The sequence below is a fragment of the Pogonomyrmex barbatus genome, unplaced genomic scaffold (assembly GCF_055798465.1).
Source record: "Pogonomyrmex barbatus isolate J1 unplaced genomic scaffold, ASM5579846v1 scaffold18, whole genome shotgun sequence".
NCBI lineage: Eukaryota > Metazoa > Arthropoda > Insecta > Hymenoptera > Formicidae > Pogonomyrmex > Pogonomyrmex barbatus.
The window spans coordinates 42,523-65,012 of NW_028297114.1; the positions used below are offsets into that span (position 1 = coordinate 42,523).

The 22,490-nt window shown below is 37.2% G+C and overlaps 1 protein-coding gene across 3 annotated transcripts in view; it reads left to right on the plus strand.

Moving 5' to 3' along the window:
• Nucleotides 1–6,716: 6,716 nt before the first annotated feature.
• The window catches only part of LOC105428791 (neurotrimin), a 148,362-nt gene continuing 132,588 nt past the window's right edge, over nt 6,717–22,490 (plus strand). For 2 of the 3 annotated variants that reach the window (XM_089074999.1, XM_089075000.1), the window contains exon 1: nt 6,717–6,940. In XM_089074999.1, coding sequence (XP_088931125.1) covers nt 6,838–6,940 — 103 coding nt within the window. In that variant the 5' untranslated portion in view covers nt 6,717–6,837. The remainder of the gene's footprint in view (nt 6,941–22,490) is intronic. The other variant, XM_089074998.1, reaches the window with a different exon arrangement.

Below are 22,490 nucleotides of genomic sequence, written 5' to 3' on the forward strand. Positions count from 1 at the left end.
ATCTTTCCCCGATCACGAAAGAAGAATATCCTTTTAACGAACAAAGATCTGCATCGAATGCTTGGTTGCGTCAATTAAATGCTAGCTAATTTATTTTAATCTTTTCGGACGTTCCTTTCACGTATTTTATATATGATTTTTTTATACATACATTATTTTTACACAATTTAATAAAAGAAAAACAAAAAGCGCGTGCCGATAAAGGAAAGGAAATTAACTTTTCAGCTGAAATATAGCTCTCGTGTACTATAAAGAACAATCCAGGATTTGCATAAATTGTGATTTGCCGTATTTGATTTGCACAAAGTGGACCAAATGTCGCATCGATCTGGAGGTCGTAACATGTCGTAACGTTAAAACTTTGTGCTACCTTTATTACGTCATTATGCAATCAGAAGCAATAAAGACGCGCAACGATTTGTAGTCAGAAAATTGTCAGATTGCCAATCGTTCTGACTGAGCGGGAGCAAATTCGTGGAGAGTACGACTAATATTTCTTTTCCATGAATCGGATAACCCGCGCTCGTAAAGGCGACTGATTGACGTGGCGGCTCGTAGGCACGAGAATTGCTCGTCCCCGCGAGCTCGTACGAGCCACGTGGAAGTATCATAATGGAAACTTCGGGATTGCGTGCGTCAAAACGGCTTTGCGCTACGGCTTGTGTTCGTCGTCGACGACATGGTCACCGACATGCTCGCACGTTCACGAGGACATTACCGTGAAATATTCGTGCAAAAGTCGATTTGTAGATTTCGATGAACGTCATCATTCAACGCGTGAGCAAACTCGCGAGGAACTTTTCATTAAATTCATTCCGCGATAAAGAAAAATTATTTTAAATTTTTTCTAATGAGATTGAAAGAAAAGAGGCGAAAAAGGCAATAAATAAAAGAGATCAATATTTTATATCGATGATTTACAGTGATAGTTTACATGATGTCCAGCTACTCATTCTGTCATAAAAATTTTCTGATATCGGCACATTGCACCGTAATTGTCGCGACATTTATTATATGTATTTTATAGAATAATTTATAGTATGAAATCTTTCACTGTTATACATATATGTCTTGCTAAAGCTATATCGAAACTCAGCAAGATCCTAAAAGTTTCATAGCTCATAATAATAAGTCAATTGACGTGAAAATGTCAGTAAGAACGATGAGAAACGATGGTGCTGACTTGTGATAATTTTTCCAATAATTTTTAATTGCTGTCGATAAAAATTAAATGGGCATAAAAAGCTTGAATGTGTGTTTTATTTTGTCGTAATTTTTAATCCACAGAGTGTACATAGAGTAAACAGTCCTTTTTAACTATTTTTTCTCTTTACAACTTTGACATTATTTTTATTTCATGATTACTTCGTAATTAAATAAAATTTCTACAGTTACGTATATAATATATCTCATCATATACTTTATAATTACAATAAAAATTTCATTCTATCGTCATTATTTTATACTTTTCATATCGTAATGAATAATTAAATAACTCGGATTTGGATAAATCAATTATCTCATTAATGTTTAAGTAATATAAACTGATATTCTTATTAATGTCTTAAAATATTAAGAAATCTTTTTTTATACAAACGTTTTGGCTCGTCCCGAGAGAGAGAATTTAACAATAGGCGATGATTATGATGTATTAACTAGACTACGTGACCATAATTAATTTATTAATATTTATAATCAATACTCACATTTTTTATCGGCTCGATGTTTGCGCGCAAAAAACTTTTTAATATTATATTATTTTGTGTTATAAGTTTTATAACTCACCAAAGACACATATTGATGGAAAAAACGTGTATAAGTTATGAATATTTTTGTACGATAGTCCGAACTTTCGGTGATAATGTTTTCATCTTTTTAATCTCGAGGCGCCACACAATCAAGTCATCTTGATGTGGTCACGTGGCCGAATTGCCGCGCGTCGTGATGTTTACGAATTGTTTTCGTTTTATTTACGAATTGTATTCGATCGTGGTAGTCAATTTCGCTCTGCATGTTGTGTCTTTTTCATTCGTCTCTCGAGTGAGTTATTCGTACAATTCAGTACATTCATTCGGGAGTATCGAATCTAACAACGGGCGATCATTGCTTTGTATTAATTGTATTACGACTATAATTAATGCATTTATTGATGATTCAATCTCAAGGACTCGCGCAACCGAGCGAGCTCGGTGCGGGACGCGCGAAACACGTGACTGAATTGCTGCGCTTTTCGCGTCGTCATGATATACGAATGTTTATATACGAATGTGTAAAGGATCGCGTTCGCTCCGCGTTTTTGCGTTTTTTTTCATCTACATATCTTGACTGAGTCAGCGCGTACAATGTGAGTGTCGAGAATGCTGAATTTAACAACGGGCGATCACTGTGATGTGCTAATTGAGCTACGAGATCGTAGTTAATGCATTTATTAGTAATTGAATTTTAAGGCACCGCGCAGCCAAGCGATCTCGACACGGGGCGTGTGAAGTTAGGAGTGAGTGTACGTGACCGAACTGTTGCGTTTTTTGCGTCGTTATGATGTTTATTTTGCGAATGTCGATTGCATAGTCATTCACTTCATGTCTTCGCATCTTTTTCATTCATTTTGAGTGACTCACGTACAATCGAGTGGTAGGAGTATCGACTCTATTGGCGGTGATCATCCCGACGTATTAATTGGCTCGTACATGATTACCGCGATTACCGCGTCTCTCAGTTTCAGCGATTGGTGAATGTTCGAAGTTTCGAATGTTTCACATCGCGTTTTCGATTGCCGGTTCAATAGAATGATTCGTTGTCTCCTAACACGCGCACGTCATGTATTTCGTAGCATCCGATCGACGAGTGTTTTGTGTACTGTCCTGTGTAGTATTCCAACCTGGAAACATGAAGAGACATCGAGGGTCGGCTTATACATTGAGGAACATCGAGGGATGACTGTAAAGGGATTAATCGGAACAGGAGATTGCCGCGCCCGTCCAATCGGATGATGGTGAGTTTATATGCGTCATTGGTTGTCGAACCTTCTTGCATCTTTTTGAATTTTGCGCACAATATAAAATTTGTCCAATATAGAAAAACGGGAATATTGTTCTGCATTGTTTTTGATCTCGAATTTTTCTAAAAGTGATGAAATTTTTTTAAAATTTCTTTAAATTGTCCGAACATTATTCCCGAATATTATTCGCATGAATAAAAATGAAGATCCAGACGCAATGGGCAATTTTCATGTTTGTTGCAAAATTTATATATAATAAGAATCTATTATCGTTATGTACGCTATTCCGTGAAACACGTGCTCGATAGCATAATATTAAATTATCGGAACGATCAATAAGAGCCGAGGGCTAAAAATTAAAAGTTTGGCGGAATATCATAATTGACAGGGTCGGTTGCAGTTTCGTGAGTCCTCGTACTCCGATCCAGGGATGGAGGGAAGGGGAGGGAGGAGGAGGGCATAGAAACGGCACGCAATAATCGGGGGTCGGGCTCTATCGCGTGGCTCGATCGTTTGGGGCTTGCTATCTGGAATCTCGATCGCTTCTGATCGAGCAATTATTCCGTGGCACTTCAATTTTCCACGATAAATTTTTACCGCGTAGCGATCACCGAGCCGGAGGACACGCCAAAGCGCGACGACACCAGAGAGGGTAGCAGGAAAAATTTGTCGGAAAAACGGATAGCCATTGTCTTCGATCTGACGAAAGGTAGAGACGAAATTGAGCCATCGATTATCGTCTGCGGGGTTTGCATAGAAATTGCGGAAAATGTAAAAAAGCGATTTTGCAATATTTCGCGATCAGGTGATTGATTCATCCGAATAAATTAATGCTTCTCCCAATCCTCTTTCTACAATACGCATATTCTTTATATTCAAAGTATATTATCCCGTCTCGCAATTAGTATAAAGCCTGGGCACAAAATGTTCTCAAACTGTCTTGGTAATCGACGGCGGTTCCTGCCAGGCGAAAACCACGAAATCGCGACAGCGCAAATGCAAATGCGGATTAAATTAATGCAAATACGACGGTTATAGGTTGTCGTATATATAACTTAGAATACGTATATAACATAAGGGCTTTCTCTGGTTCTCGGACATCGTACACATGAGAATACATTTCGTAACTTCCGCGGTGCGTTCTCGGGAATTTACATAACGGCATTTTATGCGCGCCAGATATATCATGCGTGCAATAGTCAGACGTCAGACTCGTTCGACCGGAGTATCGCCGCAGACGCGCGCGTATAACACATCGGCCAACTTGAGGAGCCTCCAGGCAGATCGACGATGTGTGTAATCGAGCGACATTGGTTGTGCAGCATTCAGGAGGGCCGAGGAGTCGCGGGAAGGGCTGTTCCGCGTCGTATGCTTGCCGGGGAGTTTCGAGGTTGTGTTGAAGGGGATATATCATCGGGCCCGTGATACAATGTCCTTCATGCACGTTTCGTTGGATCGTACATCACCCGAATGCTGCTGGCATTCGCAACGCGTGGGCGGACCATTCGATAGAATTACGTAATACGACGTCTTTGGCCTAAAGCGTTCTCTGAGTGTGCCTCCTGTACCAGAGAGCGGTGGAACAAAGTTTCGGGATAGTCTACTTTTGACTGAGATCGCGTAGCCTTTAGGAGGATCCGTCCTTTTTATCCCGGTCAGCTCTCCAATCTGTGTACGAGGAATCGATAGTCTAAAGTTTCGCGCTCGCCGATTTTTCCAATTACTCGTCAGGTTCCTTTATCAGGCGCCTAGAATAGTTTTTCAGTAGTTATACAATGATTTTCACGTCACGGGCAATTTAAGTAAAATATACAAGCTTCTGATGTAAAGAAAATTAACTTTCAATTTGATACAATCCTGACCTCCCTGCATTAGCCGACCGATCGAGAGGGAGATTCTGCCACGAATAATCGAAACAGTTGTCGAACGCATCGCATTTCAGCTTCAGATAATTCTCGAGCGAACCTATGGTTTCCATGGTTCAACAAGGATGCTAGTGACGTGGCTTGATTGACAAGATTCTCTTTGATGGCACAATGTCGGGACGATAATCCGAATAAAGCGAGCTTATCGTATATATGTCAGAATTTTTATTTGAGTATATCGATGCATGTTAAATAAAATACACAATTGTTGCTCGTAAAACTATTTTATGTTTTTCTCTCGCTTTTCTTTCTGCTTTTTTCAGCAATTTTTTTTTAACAGTTTTAATTTTTATATTTAATTAAATGCAATTTCGTATCTGGTCCACTCTTGATACATTAAACGCGATCTTTATATTCGATAAGTTCGGTAGAATCGGAAAATATTAGCTAAATGTGAATACATTACTTTACTTATTCTATTAAGTTACATCGATATCCAATCATATTTAAAATAATATCTTAATTTTTATTTTGTAACTGATTTCATAATATATAATATATTGAGTAAATATAATGTAACTTCTCAAAGAGCAAACTTTTCGATGGACTCATTCTTCGGTGAAAATCTTTTTGTTTGTATTCGTATCGCAGAGAGCAACTCTCCTTTTAGATTTGAATGTTTTATCGCGTAGAGAGCGTCATCGATTCTCGTTCTTACATGACTGCCAAAAGTGGAGAGGTGTAGCGTTGGAGCGCAGAATTTAAATCATTTCGTGCTGCATCGCGTTACGCAAATATTCCACACTTGTATCTCTACACGGAGGAGCCGGGTTTCAGCAAAGTAAATATAATTTAACTCGTATTATAAACATCACGCGCTGCGTGCCCGAGAAAAGATACCTTTGAGCTTTGGATGCTATAAATCAGATTAACAAGACAGTCTTCATTCAATAATTTTCCCATTCAAACTTTATTTTTTTAGACTTTGTCTCGGCACATTGGCGTTTTGATTAATTACTTCATGAAATTATTATCTTAGTCATTTCTACTTTTCTTACAAACGTCATCCTTATCGGAAACACCCGCATCGCTTTTTTCTCGTTCTTATTATATTTATATGTTATATTATTATATTTTGAAATTTGATCTTATTTTTATCATAGCATTTACTTTTAGCGCGAAGGAGGTTCAGAAAATCTGATTTTGAACAACGATTCTGATGATTAATAATAACAAACAATGAAACATTATATTGTAATACTAAATGGTAGTAGATAAATTTTTACTTGACGTCGACTAACAATAAGACTAGAATATTGTCTCGTTCGTCACTGTGTATCTTACTTTTCCGTCTTCTCGCGTCCCGGTCTTAACAGCGCATTGAAAAGGAAGCGACGCGCTCACCTGTAGCGACGCGTGAAATAAGTCCGACTGCGAGAGGAGGCTTAACACCAGGCGCTCTGGTCTCGCCGTAATCACCGGGCTCTAAGTAAATCCAGGTGTGTCCAGCGTAACTCTCAAAGCAAAGCTCGCCACGCGCACATGGCGAGTTATCCGGGCTAGCTAGCTAGCTAGTCAGTCAACCAGCCGGCCGGTCGACCGGCCGGTTAAGGGAGCGTCGACGCGAATGGCGAATAGTGCCCCCCGCGACGAGGGGGTCTCATCCTCCTTGTGATCGCGTCACGGCACGTCGAAGAGGGATGAACGGTGTTGGCCGTTGTGTGGTAGGGATGAACGGCGCGCTGGTCGGAGCAACCCCTCCGGTTCGGTCTCGCTCGCGCGCGGGGTGCGCAACGGGGTGCGATACGAAAAGGAGATCGGTGGGGAGGGGGAAAGCAGGTAGAGGGATGCAAAGGGGTGACTCGCCTCGTGCGCGTCGGATGTACGTAGCCTCGCGGCAGGTCGGGAGTTCAGTCTCGACGCGGCAGCGACTACCCTCGTGTCGCGCTACACGCGTGCGACCACACGTGCGACATGATCATGGGTGAGAAACGTGCCGTGCTGTGCCCGCGCCGACGACAGGTGCCCCTTCTGGTAGTGACCACTCTCCTGGTAGGCGTACGTACGGAGCTTGTCGGTAAGTAAGCGATGCGTGCGTGACGCATTCTGCTGCATTCCAGTCATTCCATTGATGCTGAGCCCGCGATTGTCAATCGTCGTTGATCTCTGCACGGGATGCATGTCGTCGCGCGTGCCAGGGAATGACACCACTAACATATGCCAAAGATCGTTCGTTAATTACATCGCTCGTTAAGCGTTTATCGTCACCTGTAATTGCGAGGCGGTAGTTGGAAACACTCGTTCGTGGGAACTCGAGGAAGCTTGTGCCGGTACTTGCGATACATTCACAAAATCTGTGAGGGAGTAATGTCTTTTCCGCCTTGTATTCCGCGGGTAAAGTCGCATCTGTGATGCATTGATAATACTACGATGAGATTGAAGACCATTTAACTGTGATTTCGAGCGAGTTGAGTAAACTTACTTTCTTTGAATTTTTCTTTTCTTTTACCATATCAATTGACTTTTTGACTTTTTTCTTGGATGAACTAATTACAAAGTTTAACCATCTACATATCTAAGATTAATATATGATTGAACTTAACAATTGTTATCGAACGTAATAAAAATTAATGATGGCAAATATTCTTGAATGATTTTCGATCACCCTGTCTTGAGTTTTAATTAAAAACCGATATAATCTTTTAGTTAGGGATTCTAAAATTATTCAAGAGTTTTAAAGGAAGAGGAATTATGTCACTAGGACAAGTTTGTAGCCGATGTAGATGGGGATGTATATCCCATGCTTTTATCCTTTTATGCAAGTAAGATATTGATAACACTCTTTCTATAATGCGATAAAGACTTCCTTCCTCTTCATATAATATTTAAAATAGTATTCTATTATACCTGTATACCTGTATACCTGAATTAAAACGGAAGTATATGCACAGGCATCTTCATGAATGAATTAGTGAAATCAGGAGTTAACGTGGAGGTCGATAGGTTTTTACACGTTAATTGGCGGATCTAATAGAGAAGGCTGGCGTGACAGGAATTTCGATGCTCGGTTTGCGTTATGGTTTTAACGCGTTCCGATTTGTTCGCGGATTATTCGTGCGACGAATAATTCATTTCATTGCTCTCATCGCATTCGTTTTTGCCACTCTTCAGTTGTTTATGACATTTAGGAGAGAGAACGCGGAGATTCGCGGTGAGTTGGCGTTACACTTTATTTTCGAATTATGAACGAAACTGCTATCCTGCGGTTACACATGTTGTCGTATCACACCGAATAACATATGACAACTTGTTCTCTTTAGATAGAATATTTGCATATCTACGATAAAAATCGTAATTAAATAGATAATCAATACAAGCATGCGAAAATTAGCGTTTCATCGACAGAAGTATATCACGATCAAAAATCTCGCATAATAGAAAAGCAAATCGTATAATTATAACAATAATCTAGTCATAAAACAGTAGTCTTCTTGGATTATATAGAAACGCTTAATTTTAGCGTGTAATAACAACAATGACGTACTCTTATAAGATCATAAAATATCGATCATAAAATATCGTGTCTTAATTTATATAAAGGAAGACTCTGTAGATGCGGAACATCTTCTTCGCTCTTGCTTTATTGAAGAAATTTTTACGTGCCGATGTGTCACCGTGCAATTCTAGACTCGCTTCACAACGAGAGTATTTTTCGTCGCAGACGCGTTTATCGTCCGATTCCGTTTTATGTTGTACTTGACAGTTCCGAGCGAAACTTCCGAGATCGAAATTGTTTCATATTCGTGAAAATTACATAGACGAAGTAAGTCGTTTCGAACAAAAAGTGTGATACGCGGGGATTCATTTCTTAACGATCTTCCAGTAGTTGCGTCGTTAACTTCATTGTTGTTTCTATAACTTTGTTTATATTCTAATTCTGCGAGAGAGAATACCTTCCGGTAATTATGTTGCTAGATGTCAGTATAAAATAATAATCTCCATTTTTGCAAAGCAATTATATACGTAATTTTTGTTGTACGGTGAATGATGTACGATGAAAAATATCCGAACAAAATGCGACTGTTTTTCATTTATTTAGTCAATTAGCATTTCTTTTAAAATCTGAGCATTGTTATTGTACTTTGGAACGTTAGCGTTATTATTAATTAAGTGGCAGTTTAAAAAAGCGGTTCGCCGTTTATCACGAATATATATTCCAGAGGAAGAAAAGCCGTGCGAGAAAAGAATGTTTATAAATAGGAAGCTTGGAGTTTGGTCGGTAACATTATCGCGTTAATAAAGCACGCAAAATGCTTAATAGGTGTGTAAATTGGATTGCATCTTTATGAAATTATAAAAAAGTTTGCGCGTGTAACAGGTGGTTTATAGTGGCGATTGTTTTGCTCGATATTCGTAAGACCGATCGAAGTTAGTCTGAAAAAATTCTGGCGAATGACAGTAGGATTCAATAAGATCAGTTATAGAGATTTTATTAATCGAATAAGTCGCAATAAATCTGATAGAGATAATCTGATAGAGATAATGGCGATTTGACATCATTCACGTTAGATAATTTTCAATTTCTTTTTATTAATCTTGCTGAGAATTTATATTCGTGACACAATTTGAGAGCGTTCTAGTTTATAAAGCTTTAAACCGTCTGTGAATAATGCTTCCGTAATACTCATGATGAATTACGAGACGAATTCAACGTTTGCGAAGATTGTTGTATAGAAGAATAGAAGGTTCGCCCCTTTAAGGATAGACGATCCTTCTGTTAAATCCTCCCGCATTATTACGTCAGAGCAACCGGAATGCTTTAAAAATGTCTCAAGCGTCGGTCTGCAAGACGTGAGACCTGAGCAATCGTGTATTTCAACAACACTCGAGGTCTTTGCATTAATAACGTGAGATAGAGTAATGGATATTCGAATGGTTAATATTGTAAAGTGTAATTTATCGCGTGCGCGACATGCTTTTCAAACATGAGATACGACGCATCGTTTTCTGACCGTTTTTCAAGGAGTTATTTATGTTCGGGTCTTTCCAGAATACGTCGATGCGCACCAACACTTTTGCTAGACATTTTTGTCACGCTGGTATGTAAATCACTTGTCGTACAGTGTGTCGCGAGCATTATCGACCCACCGACGAGAAATTCAGCGATTCATGTTCCACTAATTATTGCTATCTTCGATCCGCCTCTTTGGTATGCCGACCACGCGCACGAGAGCGGAAATAGAAGGAACGCTGTAAAACCGTATCATTACGCAGTGGTTTACAAACGAATGCCAGCTTTCTGCGTGCGTTTTGTAAATGCATCCATGCAACGCAGAGCGCTTTGTTATCACACTTTGGTTCGTTACTTTTCCGGACAACTCGCTAAACCATAATTTTGTAGTTCTCAGTGGGAAAACGTCTGACAGTCTGTCGTCAAATTTAACCGTTTGTACAAGCGTTTTGCACATTTGCGTTTGCAAAGGGGGAGAACTGAAAAACCAGAGACGTAGTATTTAAATATAGCAGTAGTGTTTACAGTACTTAGAAGCTATTATCGCAGAAAATTACAGTAACACGACAAGTCAATACGCTTGTAAATAGATATAGTTTGGAGGATTTTAACTTGGAAATAGAAATAATTATTAATTTCTTATGTGGTGTTATGAAGTATATTTGACACAATTTATTTTTATGATATGAACGTATTTCTAGCGTTTTATATTTTTTCAGATTTTTTGCATAATATTTTTTATTTATAGAAGTCAAAAATCTACATTTAACTTAACTAAATGAAATTGTAGAGATTTTTTGCAATCTCTATTGATGCCTTGTTTTATTGATGCTTAAGTATTTTTAATGCTTAAGTGAGATATAATCATTCTTTTTGAAAGTTAATTAGTTTCGAAAATCTTAATAAGAAAAATATTGAAATCGAGATAATTTTCGATTTACAAACGATCGAAATATAATTTACACACACGCATAAATTTATTATTCGTTATCGATAGCTTAACTGATTTTTTATTTTTTTAAATGTTATACATATAAATGTCGTAACAATTAATTAATATCGGTAAGTTGATAATTGATAGCAAATTTTAATTGTTACGAATTATTTAGTCTTTTATGCAAATAATTTAATCTCTTTTAAAATTAAAACTAAATAGATTTAAATAATTCATCAACTATACACATGAAATGAATTATTAAATTTTATATTTAAATTTGAATACAATTTTTTTATTTATATGATCGAATAATGATAAAATAAAATATAATAAAAATTGATTATTATTATCTTTTCCAAATTTTTATGCCCCATTCTATGAGAACAAAATTGTGTGATTTTAAAAAATCATGAAAATGAGCCGTTATAGTTTTTGCGATTTTCTTTTCATTTTTTTAATTCATTAAAATCACAAAGAAAATTCTTGATTTATTAAAATCAAACATAATTTTATTCGTTTTTCAGAATGTAAAATTTTAATGCAATGTAATAATAATCAAATTTTAATTTATGTAAATATTTTTTTGATTAAAGTAATAAAAAAATTTAAATAAATAAAAGAGTTTAAATAAAAGAGTACACACATAGAGAGAGAGAGAGAGAGAGAGAGAGAGAGAGAGAGAGAGAGAGAGAGAGAGAGAGAGAGAGACAGAGAGAGAGAGAGAGAAAGTTAGCGTGTTCATTCGTGAAAATCGCAAACGTAATAGAGTATTTATGGTATTTATCTTACTTTATAGCACGTTAAATATTTCATAGAAATGATGAATTAGTTGCTATGTGTGATTGCACTCGGCACTTATTTGTTTATATTTTGAAACGTACAGTGGATATATATGGTATGTGTGTACGTGTATATGCATACTGTTACGCATTATCGCTCATGACGCGATCGCGACAAGTGTCAGAAGCCGCCAAACGCGATTCCCTACAAACATTTAATGATTACCGCGATAACCGTGCGATTTGATTAACATCCGCTATTAACGACTCGTAAAGTATTGAAACCCAATCAATTACGAACACGAATGTGATAATTATCAAGAGACGACAATTGCGCGATGCTTTTCGTTACTCAAATCATTCGCGATTCAATATGGACACTTCGTTTAGCACGATTTATTTATATTGCAAACAAAAATCGAAAGAAATTTTACATCATCGCTTTACTGCAATATACTAACGCATTGATCATTTTTATAATTGCTCAAATAGATGAAAAAAAATAAAAATAAAAAGTAGTCAGTATCTGGCTAATTTTACTGATTAGATTCTGATCAGCGATACTTGCTTAAGTAGTATCTAGATAGTTTCTACTCAGTTTTCAGTGTATGCCTGATATACACGTGTACCTCTGCTTATCTATCTACAACTTTATACTTTTCATTAATGCGAAAATAATTTGTCTGTCCATCTTCGCGAATTGATGAGGCGGAAATTATACGAACTAGATAGAATTAACAGAAAGCCGATTGTTCAGTAACACTTAATTTGTAACTCAAAGGTACAACTCAAAAGAAATATTCGACATACACTTGTGTGTTAGCGTTAAGTATTTTGCTTTGACAATGGCTTTCTGGCATGCAGCATTCGGTGTGTACTTTTCCGCGGCATGCAGCGTAGCTTTGTGTTACGTGAGTTTACGCGTCGCGTGGTGGGAGTCGGGCGGATTGCCTGTAGCGTATTGGCCTGGTGTATCGTATCATTATCCCCCTTGAGATGCGATGTCGCGACAAGTGTTAGAAAAAAAGATAAGAGTTCATTCACAATGCTAAAGGAATCGAAACGCGTGATCGATCAACTTTTGCGTTTATCGCTTCGTAAACGTATTGAGACGTCGGTTACTTATCGAGACAATTTTACACGTATGCATACGAAGTAGAAGGTACTAGTTGTTAGAGATAATGAGTTTTTTTATTACAATATTTAATCGGTCCTTCAATCGAGTCAATTACGTTTTTTCGTCGAAATTTTCCGTCGATTTAAATGTAACTCGTAGAATTTTAAGATTGACGTCGTGCACAAGGTACGTAATACATATTATCAGAAGTGAACGCTTTGAATAACAAAAAACATCGGGCATATTTCCATATCGTGATAATTAATTTGTACATGATTGTAATTAACTATATTTTCACGTGAGTATTAAATTCGTTAAATTAAGTTCGTTTAATCATGCACGCACTTATCTCTGTGTAGAGATTTCCGATATTAATTAATCTCCATAACTTGTTACATATTAAAGTTTCGTATACGCAATAGAATATCCCGTATTGAAATTAGATTTGCAAGAATAACAAGTATATCATGGAATTGTTAACATCGATTTGAATAGATACGACATAATTTCGATAAGGGCCAAAATAGACAGATGCCAGGTTCGCAAGTATCATCCAAATCCTTTGCCCATAAAATTGATCAAATTCTAAGATACCGGCAAACGCTTTGGATCCAATAAAGAGGATTAAGTGTACTGAGCTGTAAACACGGTGTGATTGAATTCTGGGGGCGCCGAGGAAATTCCTCCCTCATGCTCTTTCTCTAGCCCCCCCCCCCCCCCCTCTTCCTCATCTCCTCTCGCTGTCTCTATCTTTCCATTTCTCACTCTCCCGTTTGCTTTCTGTTTCTTCTTCGCTGTGCCATGCTTTTCTCAAGTGTTATAGTTTTCTCCTTTATTTATGTGCCCTTACACGGCCGTGTAAGAAAACAAAACGGTTGCGCCAAGCTCCTTCCACTTTCATTACTGTGGAAAATGTCGCGATATTTGTCTTCACGTAAATTGGATGCCCTCGTATCATGTCCAAGATGGTACGCTGAGTTTTATGCGAATTTTCATCTAATGGGGTGTGTGATTGCTCCTGCAGTCTGATATAAACGGTCAGTTGTAAGATTTATTTACTAGACGATGTTTTGAATTTCAGGGAAGGTTTATTTCGTATGCGTTTAAAAAATAATATAAATTACTGCTATTTTACGGATTTATATTTGTATTTCTGCTCAGACATTATTAGAAACGAAATATTGTGAATTATAACGGCTTAACGTCATTTCGTGCATTTTCTGGCAGTTATAAAACGTTGCGTGATACATTTATTGATATTGTTGCAATCCCTTTTCAATATCAGCAGATTATGGGTCGAATACGTGTTTTTGCGAATATAGAGAAATATTATTTAGACGATATTTTGTATCTCGAGCGCTCTGAAATAATTCACACGCACGTGATTAATTTATGAACGCCGAAAATATGTGAAAAACGAAACAATTATGAGTTTATTACAAAATCGTACATATTAAATTTATTGCATCAGTTAATGCTCAGTAATTTCTAATGATTATATGAATATTTTAACTTTATCATTTGACGCTTCTCATTTAATCAATGATTTTTAAGTGTCAATCTTGCACATAAAATTCAATAAAATGATATATTAAAACGCAAAATGTAATTAATAAACGCGTTTAAAGAATGCATACTCGGACTTAGCAATTAATTGCAATAATTAAATTAATGAAATATTTATTCATAATAATGTCAGAAATTTTAAAAGTGCCTTGTCCATATTAACTTTGATCTGAATTTGTAACATTATTTAACAACAATATTGTATTAAATAATAATTTAACAATGTGCATGTAATTAACTTTGAAGTTTATGATGCGGCGTGCGTAAATTGCGTGAATTTGCAGCATTTGTGTTCTTTTGCATATATGAGAGATGCAGATTTTCACAAGATTTTCACTCAAATTACTATAATTAACATGAATGTGATATCATCGATAAATCATTGCCATTGAATGCTTGAGAATATTGTATAAATTTATGAATATTATAAATTTCTGGGCTTATTAATAGATACATAAGGCGTACATTTGATTATCAACCAGATGAGCCCAGTTGTGCAGTTTCGTCGCTGTTTCAATTTCACATTTGACGGTAATAATCATTTCGGGCGATCGCGTTTACGGGGGAGATTTATTGGACGAAGTTGCAATCGTAAAGACGATACGTCACGTGCTCTTTCTTCATAAACTTCGACATTCTTTGCACGATTTCGTGAATCGAATCGGCGAGTGTGCTAGCAATAGTTTCCAGCACAGGAACGATGTCCTTAACCCACCCTTTTCGTCTCCCACATCTACTCACCCCGTCATCGGCTATTACAAGGATTCTGTTAGCGGCGAAGTTTCGAAGTGGCAATTCCCGAGGGTACAATTATTTGCGGTTCCCGCTGACGTCCCCGGTCGCGACGGCTTGTTCCGAAGAATTGAAATTTTATTGAAACAGATTGTGCCTCGCATTATCCGTATCGGGAAATTCGATGATCAGAAAATAGTCCTTCATTTTTTGAATCTCTTATAATGTCGTGAATGTCGCTTTTTCGTCATAATCCCTAAAATGTATGAACTTTTGTTTCGTCATTTAGCGAAACTAATAGCGACCGAGATATCGCTGTATCGCTCAATTATTTTGCCAACGTCTCTTGATCTTTTTGGTTTTCTCTTATCGCGCGTTATACGATTCGATGGCACGATACAAGTTTAATGAAATCGTCGGCTATTCAGCGGGAATAAATGGACAGAAATGACTCCCCGTTTGACAGCGGGCAGCGTTTCACGGGATTCGATCGCGTGCCACGCGGTCCCTTCACCCGCGATCGATATCACTGCTGGCTACCGCGAATTTGCGGATATTCAAATCTTGCGGCCCATACCTCACATTATACTCGCGAAAACGTAATCGAGCCATACCTCAAATTATACTCGCGAAAACATAATCGAGCCAGTCGGTAGACGGGACATATATATTTCGTACGCGGTAACGATACGCGAGCGGCAACGTTTTCGAATGTCGGAAGATTCGTCGCCGTGGTGTGAATTCTCATTCCTTTCGCAAGATCTCGTACGCAATTTGTTACGGAGTCTTTTGCGGGAAGAGGGAAAGGAAACGAAAATGAAAAATTATTCGTAATTCGCCTCATTGTAGGCGCGCGGTAATGGAGAAATAGTGTGTCAGGCTAATGGACGCCGTTGTGTCTACTTTCCTTCAACTTTAATGGCGCTCGGGTTTATTCGCGGTGGAAGTAGATGAAATACAATAACCGTACTTAGGTACAAATAAGATGGGACATTTTATCTGAAGGCATCGAAGTATCTCGGAGTTAATTTCAATCGAGATAAAATATCTTACCATAAGCGGACACTTTGCATTTTTCCCCAATAACAATGACAAAAATCTTATCGAAAATACGAAAACGATCGCGATGTGATAATTTTCTTCTTCTTTTCTTTCCTTTTTTTTTTTGTTAGTGGTAACAGGCGGTTTTTGTGACGAGAAACTATCATGATGATATTTCGCTTAGCGTAAACTATATCGAGATGAAATTTCAGTCGCTTTGCGGATGGACACATCTGCGCGTCATACGACAAATGAACGTATATATTATATGACGTGAATTAACGCGAACCGTCTGTCAATTTCGAAATAATTATTTCAATGGATAAACATGATGCGTACTAATGGACGTTGTCAACTAATATTTTACTTCGTTTTGAATGTTTGTTCAACTCGTGATTTTTTTTCACCTTTTGACGTGATATTTTTCTTTTAATAATCTTCTGACACGTTAGTTTTTTCTATTTGATTTTTACACACATTGAAATTTCTTGCGCATTATCTTTGCTGGCTCACATTTACCTGTGACATTTATAATTCTTAAAGGAAATTTTTTAATGAAATTTTGATAATTGTCAGACAGGATTAATTAAGTTAAGCTTAGCTCTCCCGACTTGTTTAAAATGCCAGTTAAAATGCGCTAGAGATCGTGGCCAAATATTCATCGCGCTGATTGCAAAAATGTCGGATTCTCGATGGATGATTGTACATTATAGCTAATTATCAGGCGTGATTGGCCAATGTGATAATACAATTCGCATGGAAAATGAAAATAATTGCCTTTATCGACATTACGCACGCATCCCTGTTTGCCATACGATCTAATTTGGCCAGATGCGCGAATTCGTTCTATTGTTGCAGATCGCAAACAAATTGCTTGCATTCAACTTCGATAATCTGATAAACGACTTTTTCTCTTTTTTTACGATTACCTACATATTGTACAACTATTGATATTATATTTCTTTTGAGAGTACTTTTATGCGTTTTTCTATGTAAAAAGCGCTCTTGTTAATTATACCCACATGAAAAAAATAGGGAAATTAAAGGATTATAATAAGTATAAAATTAATAAAAATGTTATTTTCGCAGCAACCGACGATTTTCAGAAACATGCGGTCGGTATACGATAAGCGATATACCAGACAAAATACAATCAGGCCAATTGTAAACTATCACGTAATTATTACGCGTAATTAAACATGCTATTAATACTATAATGAAGCTACGGAATTCGATTTCTATACAAATTACGCATAAATCCGCAAACGCACGCTTTCATTGTCAAAATTTCTACCTATGTATACCTATATCATTGCGTAGAAATTTCTGTAATAACAAATCGTTTAGATAATCATAAGTGAGATCTTACATACGTAGATTTCTTTATTGGATATAAAACAGTCTGTAAGATTCTTCAGAATGATAATATTTATTTAAATTGTAGCAAATTTAATATTTGAATGAATATTATTATTTAGACGTGACGTGGCTCTTCGACAATAGCCAGGATATGAGCTTTGAAAGTTAACAAAGTGCGGCACGTGTAATTCGTTCTCCGTGTAGTAGCGGTATCCGAGTTGAGTGATTTCGGCGTGCGCTCAGCGAATGGCGGGAATAATTCATACGTAAAGCGCATAGCGTCGGGAACGTGTGTTTGACTATAAAATATGCCCTCCTGATATTGATGCCTCAGCATCAAGCGAGAGGGTTTTATGCGGTCCGCAAAGTATATATGCGCGCGCGCGCGCATATGTATACACACACACACACACACACACACACACACACACACACACACACACACACACACACACACACACACACACACACACATCTGTATATAACGCCAATGCGCGGGTCTGATCAGACCGAAATATAAAGCGGAAAAACAATATAAAATTTTACTCTCCATCGCTGGCACAGATAAATTCGTCTATAAGACCGGTGTATGCGTGATGTCTGATTTGCGATTGCTTGGTTTCGCTAAGTCGTGATATAATGGAGATATCGATTTACCGATGCTGGACAATATGTAATGCTGACGTTTCATTCAAAAGCTCAGCAAATCTGTCATCGCGTTTTCGCACCTTCGATTATAAGCAACGCAGCAAAAAAGAAAAGCGCGATAAAGACAAGTACCTGCATTGAATTTTAGACAGCTAAAAGGTTTGATTTAAATGCTGGACGGAATACGACTCACGTTAAATTCGACGGCAGCTAGTCAATTTGTATGCATAGTTTATCTCTAATAATTAGTTTAAACTTAAATATGTAAGATATGTTGAATTTAGCAGCGAGCTAAAGTTTAGATATTGATTTAATAAAATGGCGGATCGCTCATCGTCCATAAATCTAAATGCTCTTTTGCGGTATTTCTTATGAAAATTGAATTATAGCTTCGTAAAACTCTGAACGGCACGGTAGGTGTAAACAAGTTTGTGGGTTTGAAAAAAGTATGTGTCAAGAAAGGACGGTAGTGTCATAAAAGTTTAGGCTATATAACGTAATATGCAATAAAAATCGAATTGTTTACTATCTGTCGTGAGTAATCACGATACGAAAAATTATAGGTAGGATGATAGGATTTTATGTGATATTTCGGTAAAATTTCGATGAGTAAACCAGGCCGGAAACTGAGATAAGCGAAATGGTGACCATTTTCGTAATCTTATTAGGCGGGTAAAGAGATTTTACTGAATATTATAATGAATATTTACGATTATTCTGTCGTGTTCTATCTAATTACATTTGAGTGTGTGCTATTATGCAAATTTATCTATATTTTTTTATATAGATATGCTAACATTAAATATAATAAACTAAAGTCTTGTTATTTGGTAAATATTCAAATAAAATATAGTATGAACACAACTGTAAAGTGGCGGTACTTTAAGAAATTAATATTTAACTATCAGAATGTGATCGATGTCGCAAAGTTGTATAAAGTTCTCGAGCTTGAATGGCACTTCAGATAATTTAATTTTATCGTCGATCTAAAATTTTATCTTTTCGTTCGTGTCGCGCACATTCATATCGATTTAAACGTATTAGTAAATTAATCTTCGGACTTCCTTACGATTCCTTCTTTCTATATTAATGAGAGTATTATCACATTCGATCTCTACAGTGTGTCGTTCGATTTTGCGAAACGATTCTTCGTTCCAATCCAATTTACGGTACACATTCCTATGTGTATTGCATGTTTTATGTAAACATCGTGTATTTTTGGCTTAGATTTATCACGGCTAACAGTGAAATATTGAGTGTGCGAAAACGTCTAGGAGATAAAGAGATAACGAATGTTTGCGGTGTAAACCACGTAAGCGATTTGTCAAGGCGCTTTTAATAGAAGCGCTCAAAAATTTAAGCGCCAACGGCGAAACAAAGTTTGCAGTTCGATCACGCGCCTCTCGACTTCCATTAATGGACTTTTGTACTCTGTACTCCGAAACAGTTCTGATAGCAGTCAGAGTGGAAAGGAGGGGTAGGAGGTAATCGTGCCAAACCGCATCTGCTAATACAGCCCGTGCATCGGGCTAAAGCAATTCCGCTAATCTAGACTGTCCGGTCCGATAACGCGCGGGAAGTGAAGCAATCGCGTGGGTTCCCGACGTCCCGTTTCTCATTTTCCTTTCGCCGATAATCTGCAGAAAATCGTTGAATTATCGAGGCGAGTTTCTTGACAGTTATCTCTCTCTCCCACTTTCACGGCTCCCGATAATTTTCATATCGATAGGTGTTTCATTAAGCTTATTAATAAACCTCGGGGATTCCATCTTGGCCGGAAACTGATATCGAACCAGTTTGATATCGAACGAATGAGACATTGGGTGAGAAAGCGTGAGATTATTGCTCAATATACGCAGCGATGGTTAATGAAAAACTCATTTACGAAACTGGCATGATGTGCCGTATGTCGGCACACGGAAGCATAAATACTTAAATCGCAGCTGGTAGAAATGGATGTTTCTTACATATATACGTAAGATGCGGCGGGATAGAGACTGAGATGAGGATGAGGGCCCTCATCTCGTGTATACTTCATATCTCGCGGTAAATAACGCCTTGTATCATTTATTGTCGCCAGGCAAAGATGAAACGGAAGTACCTTGATTATGTTTGCCTTGGTATCAAAATGAAGTGCATTCCGTCAGAAAGGGAAATAGGAGGAAGGAAAGAGGGAGGGGAGAGAGAGAGAGAGAGAGAGAGAGAGAGAGAGAGGGAGAGAGAGAGAGAGAGAGAGAGAGAGAGAGAGAGAGAGAGAGAGAGAGAGAGAGAGAGAGAGAGAGAGAGAGAGAGAGAGAGAGAGAGAGAGAGAGAGAGAGAGAGAGAGAGAGAGTAAACTTTTGTTTTATTGCTTGGGATTGAAATGTCGACTCGCATTCGTGACTTTGACGAATCAGAAATTTTGACGAGAAATTTTATGTTGTATTATTAAAATTTGCCTTTCATCTGAGTTATACGTCTAATGAAACACTTTAATTAGCAAAGGACGTTTACTTTCTACATTTACAGTAAACGCTAACACATTACATTTATTTATATAGCAATCGTTTGCAGCAAAAGAAAAAGAAACTGTTTTTTACTCCCTTAATTGAGTTGACATCCGATTAGCTTAATTATCTCGTATTAGCAACGAGATTTAAAATCAAGACCAATTTTGCGAAAGAGTAACTTGCGATAGAATTATTTATAATGTTAAAGTAAGTGATAGTTTGTATTTACAATTTTGGACGTCAATATGAAAAAAAAAACTTTGATTTCAAAGTATGATGTGCGAGTGAGAAACTTTATGCTAGCGTAGCGTTTCCTGGGGGACAAGTTAACTCTTTTTTCCATGAAAGTGGTTGACGCGAAAAAATTCAAAAGTACATTTGCTAAAACTGCACAGATACAGATTGCGTTGATGGATACCTCTCTCGATCTTCGATAATTTCGCAAAATCTCATTTGCTACATTTCTACCCGATCTTTTTGCGTGGCCGAGGATCGGTGATCGTTATCGTTATCGATATTCGCTTTACTTCGTGTCAGGATGCGTTACTGCCGGATGCAAAATATCCGCGTCCCACTTCTTCAAAACATGAAGAACTAGATTCCGCGATTACACTTATCACGATGGAGATATGTAGCGCGTATAGACGTCTATAATCTCTTTCGCGGTTCAGATGACGATTTCAGATAGCCTTTCCTGTGATGGGAACCAAGTATTGATCCGCTGACTGAAATTTATCTTTAACCTAACATTTATCTTTAAGTTAACGGACAAACTGAAGCATTATTATTTGAGATTTTTGATTTTGATATGATAAAATTGTATTCAGACAATTAAACAGAAGAGTATCAATGCTGTCGAGCTGTTAATTAAAACTTATTTTTCGATTTTAGATTATCATCGAAACGAAGAGACATAGATTTGTTTGAAAATGGCAAAGATAAAAAGTTGTTGAATTTATTTTGTGGCAGATCTTTTTTCACTTATCATGAATGAATATCGCATTATTCGGACTCGATGTTAGAATTACATTTCAATTGTATAAAGAAGGGTATTATTTGCATAGACGCCTGGCGGAATCGCTCTTCTAATTGCAATGCACTTGCAAAGCAAATCAGGAAAATTAAGCTACCTCCGGCATGTATTTTGTAGCGGTTAATGAAATATTTATTACTAGTACGAAATTTACTGCGATAGGAAATGGATATTGATCTATCAATCGGAGTTTACTTCGAAACCAGCTTTACCTCGGAACTCTGAGAGGCGGATATTAAAGTTTCTAGCTTGACGAAGAGAGTTGGAACCTTTTTTATACAGTATTAAAAAGTATGACTTTTGCAGAAATGTAGAAATCTGTAATTATATTTAAATCTATCTACAGTGGCATTTTAAGAAGTCGGAACATCTTCAAAAGTCTTTAATATATTTAGGCATGAACTTTAATTATTAAAAAACATCCATTAGTTTGTATATTTTTTTATCAAGTTGGTACGCAAACTTGTCAAGGTTTGTACTAAAAATTCTAAAAAATGATTAAAAGCGAGATACTGTTAAATTAATACGAGTAGAATAAAACACAAATAAACTTTTATAGATGTAAAGTTCGCAATAATTATTTCTAAATGAAAGAAAAATAGATATTGACCTAACTCGTGACGTAACGCATTCAAAATTTAACAATTTAGTCGCGGCTAGCAATATCCTAGCGAAAATAATGTTTTTGTTCACAGTTTTGTAACAATGTGTTCCGCTTAAAACATTGCTCGGGCGGGATACTAAATTTAATAAAAAGAAACAAACGATTTCCTGAGCCGGCCCTTACGAGCGTTAAATGTCACACAGGAGTCCACTAGAAACGATTCAGAGGTGGCACGGTAAATTTGCATACGGGCAGCGGGTTATCTTCTTTGCTGGCAGTCTATATGATACAGGCTGTTTTAAAAGATATTT